The sequence below is a fragment of the Nelumbo lutea genome, chromosome 7, assembly GCF_056320005.1.
Source record: "Nelumbo lutea isolate HS-2025 chromosome 7, American lotus-T2T, whole genome shotgun sequence".
In the NCBI taxonomy this organism is placed as follows: domain Eukaryota; kingdom Viridiplantae; phylum Streptophyta; class Magnoliopsida; order Proteales; family Nelumbonaceae; genus Nelumbo; species Nelumbo lutea.
In genome coordinates, this window is record NC_142690.1 from 13,578,778 (window position 1) to 13,583,398 (window position 4,621).

The 4,621-nt window shown below is 41.5% G+C and overlaps 1 protein-coding gene across 1 annotated transcript; it reads right to left on the reverse strand.

The window, feature by feature from the left end:
- Window positions 1-2,336: 2,336 nt before the first annotated feature.
- Window positions 2,337-4,357, reverse strand: LOC148845194 (L-type lectin-domain containing receptor kinase V.9-like). The gene is given in 3 exon segments (XM_088956357.1): window positions 2,337-2,514; window positions 2,516-3,504; window positions 3,506-4,357. Coding segments are annotated over 3 exon segments (2,019 nt in total).
- Between the last annotated feature and the right edge of the window lie 264 nt (window positions 4,358-4,621).

The following is a 4,621-nucleotide window of genomic DNA, read 5'->3' on the forward strand; positions in this document are numbered from 1 at the left end:
TCCAATGAGCTGAAATCTTTAAACATGAGAACGATATAGATATGTCTGTGCAAGTACTACTCTCCTTTAATGGTGTTCCGTTATCCTTGAATTATTTTCTGAATGGGAAATTCTCAATTCACAAAACCAGTCTTGGCAAGCATGCAAGATAAGGGATATATCAGTGAATAAAAATGGTATGTGAAGGTGGTTGTGTATAGGCAACCAATAAGGTTTCAGACTGGTTTTAGACTTTGTATGGTAAGTAATACTTGATCAATCACCCTTGGGCTGTATTTGATTTAAAAGAAAAGGTAGGGAAGGAAGGGAAAGGTAGGGAAATCTGTACAAGTCTTTGGGAGAGGGAAAGCTCAATCGATTAGCATGTGTTAGAGTCAACCGATCCATTAGCGTGGTCAAAAGAGTTGGAATTGCAACGGGGCAGGTTTGGGGGAGGGATCATATCTTTTTTCCCCGACTCTGATTATAAAATTAATCCCTATCCCCATCCTCAATCCCTGCCGGAGATAAAAGTTGTCTTCCATCCCAAATTCTTGATGGGGATGGGTTTCTCGTGAAACCCAAATCTCTGAAATTTTTGAAAAATAAATAATGTTTTAAATATATTTTGATTTATACAAATAATATAAAATATATAAATAATAATATAATACCATATATATAAGAATATATATTTAACAGAAATAATATTTACCATATATATAATCGGAATTAAGATAGAATAGAGACCTCAATTCCCATCCCTAATCAAGGATCCCTATTAATCTCCGACTTTATTGGATTGGAGAAATTGGGTTTTCATCGGAGATGGAAAAATTGTCATTCCTAAAAAAAAAGTCAACCATTTGCTTTTCCATTAGGAAGGTCGGATCCCCGTCGAGGATGAAAAAATTGCTGCCCCTACAAAAGAATCATCCATTAGCTTTTCCATGTAAAAGATTTACAGGTTGTCCAGGGAGCTTCCATGAATGAGAAAACTTTGACAGCTTTGTGATGTCTACAAGCTCTCTCTCCATGTGACACATTCGCCCGTATAACTGTGTACCTCCAGTTTTGCATGGGCTAACGTGTCTTGCAGGGAGAACTCTGCAGAAAACAGGCTGTCAAATGTAGATAGTCAATAGTTTTTCCTCTATAAACGATTTGATTACCTAGCAAACCTGTTGGTATTTATCCTAGGTGGGCCAGGGTTCAACCCAATGGCTCAGCCATCTTGGCATCGCCTCTGATCTGAGAATTCCCCTTCTTTTTCTGATATAAATGAAGCTTAAATTTCTTTAAAAACTAAGGCGTGAAGTGTCAACTAGGGTTGCAACTTGTGCGTACCCAGTTCAATAGAGGTTCAGGGTGGTACAATCCTATCTTTTGCAAGATTGAACCTAGATTTTTGGTTTGGGATGGGCCTGGTTCGGAAAAGTTGGACACAGTTTTCACTTGATCACTTTGGCTTGGATTAAGGCCTCTAGTAGCCATAGCCTGGCCCAGCAAAAACTGATCCTTAATACTTTTATATCCAGAATCGGAACTGCTTTGGCTATTGGTTTTTAGGTCAGAGGTTTGATCATTTGGTTCGAATGAACGATTCTTTTCAAATTAAAAAATAATAATAATTAAAATAAAAAGGCCAAAAACCGTTGTCTGAGTCATACAGGTTAATGGTTCAACCACCTGTGTTAGTGGGTTCTAAGTCAACAGTTTTTGGCCAAAGAAAGAGTTAGGAATAAAACAGAACCGGTTGCCTAGATGTTCCTATACCAAATGATTTGACCATCCAGGTCAATGACAATTCTAAAACACTACCTTAATAGCATGTTGTGCACTTTAGATGAGCATGAAATCCTCAAGGGCCCGTGATTCCATTTCCCAAGTCACAAGGGAAAGTTATCAACACTTGAATGGGACAAAATTGTCTCTTTCAATAACAGTTTTTTTTTTTGTGATTAAAATAGTTATTATTTTATTTATTTAAAAAATAAAAAATATGGATAAATACACTAATAAATATATTTATACGAATAAATAGCTAGTTGAAAAAGTCGGTATGATTTTGCTTGGGTAAAGCTTGAACCAATCATTTTACTATTGGGAATTAATTACCTTAGGTTAGAGGAGGTCTCTGGCTGAAGGATGAAGTCCTACTGTCCTAGCCTTGGGTCTGGCCGTCTGGGTTGGGGTCAATTTGACTTGGAAAAGTCAATTGATGAGTCAAGGCATCGAAGTCATGCTGGGCAAGGAATGCAATATGAAGGTTTGAATATTTCGTTACATGTGTGATGTTTTGCCACGTGGCAAAAATTTGGGAAAAGTGCAATAACACTTTTCAACACCCAACTACATCAACGACCAACAGAGATGAATTGCTCTGTGATTGTCAATGACCGACGAGAACCCTTCTCGGACGAAGGATTTGATGTAGCTATTTCATTGGAATTCTCATTCCGCCCCTGAACTAAAACATTGGCATTGAAATCCTCCGGCAGCGGGGCATCGCCATTGAGATATCGTACAACACAGCATGCTCGGCCTAGCTGCGGCCATAGGGTGCGAGCAAAGCAACCCAAGCTTCAACACCAACTCGGCTTCCTCCACAACATACTCCATCCCTAGCTTAGGATCCAAAGTCTGCAGAATGTCTCCCCTCTCCCAACAATCTGTGACCCAGTCCACCAGAATTATCTTCTCTAGCCCTACTCGTGGCTCCACTGGTCTTCTGCCACAAGCCACCTCCAGCAAAAACGAGCCAAATGCAAACAAGTCAGACCTCGTAGTAGCTTTCCCCGTTCTAGCAAGCTCAGGTGCAATATAACCCAGGGTGCCTGCTAGGTTTGTAGTTTGAGGATCAGTTCGGTGATCGCACCATTTCGCAAGGCCAAAGTCTCCCAATCTTCCATTCATTTCACCGTCTATTAACACATCGCTGGCCTTGATATCTCTGTGAATGATCACCTGTACCCATTGATGGTGCAGATAAAGGAGCCCAGAAGCCACATCCCTGATTATCTTAAATCTTTGTACCCAGCTAAGCGTCAACCTGGGTTGATCGAAAAGGAACTTGTTGAGGCTGCCTTTGGGCATGTAATCATAAACCAAGAGCAGCTCTCCTTTACGCCTGCAGTAGCCCAGGAGTCGTACTAGATTGGGGTGTCGGAGCCTGCCGATGGTTGCAATCTCTGCGACGAACTCTCTCATGCCTTGTCTTGAATCGTGAGAAACTCTCTTCACGGCCACATGGATTTTGGAGGTGGGTAGCACTCCTCGATAGACCCCACCGAAACCACCCCTTCCGAGAAGCTCCATCTCTTTGAAGCCTTTGGTGGCAACAAACAGATCCTTGTATGTGAACCTGTGAGGTCCATATTGGACCTCCCAATCTTCCAGTACTTCGATGTATCTTCTCTTCCATTTCACGGTTATATGGGCGATGACCGATATGGTTGCTAACAGAAGCACAAGTGAAGCAGAGGACAGAGAAATTGCCAAAACCTTGGGCTTAATTTTTCTTTTTGGTAGGATTTTCCTGCTGTCTACCTTGAGGGAACTTAGAGAGGCGTGAGAGGTCGAAGTCTTTAGCTTGCCCATTCATCTTAAAGCTCCAAGCCAATATATAATGAGTTGCTCGAAGGGAGCCAGTAGATGATGAGAAACCTACATACATATCATCCAAGATGAATGGGGAAAGATCTTGTCTCAAGGACAAGAGAGGACGATGGGATCTGGGTATGTTGGGAGGATACAGTGTTACATTAAGTTGCTTTTCAGCACCATCATATTCCACCCATATCTGCAACGGATCTCCACTTATTAGACTTAAATTCATAAACCCACCGCCAGTATCATCTGCGTGATATCCTGCTTTAGCGGATTAAATGGATATTAAGCTATTGATATCAATTCCTACATGGTTGTCGTTGATATCACTGAACTCTCGGCTTGAGATGGTGTCCACCTCCACTGCAACGATATGATTGGATGGATCACCATTGTTAGAGTTATTGAATAGGCCACGATATTGACTGGGTAAAACTTCAGGGAGGTCTTTTGAAGGGGAAATGACAAAGGCAAGTCCATCCCCACTAATGTGATATTGGTCATCAGGAAGTATTGCAAAGATAAAAGAGGTAGAGAAAGAGAGAACACTACCGTTCGGTTTCTTAAATCGGAGAGGAAGGGAGTAGAAGACATGGCCTGTTGTTTGCCGACCAGAAGCGTTTGTCAGTTTGAAAAGGCCGTCGGATTCGATCTCTGCATTACCATCCACACTCAAATTGTCTCCGCTAAACATGAACTCATCGTGAATATTTGAAGATTCAAACTTCAGACGATGGAGTAAAAACAGTATCACAACTACGAGAGACATGGCTAAGGCCTACTAAGCCATGTCTATATATCCTCTCTCTCTCTCTCTCTGTCTCTGTCTCTCTCTCTCTCTCTCTCATTCGTGGAAAATGGAGAGAATTTTGACGAGGTTTGGCAATACTTCCATCTTGCCCCACAATTTTCTTACTTGTGCAACTTCCCGGAAGGAGATAAGGTGGGTGCTTTCAGGTTTCATTGGAGAAAATATGTCCTGGTCACTGGTGCACCCACTTGGATACACCCACCGATGCACAGATTTTTTTAT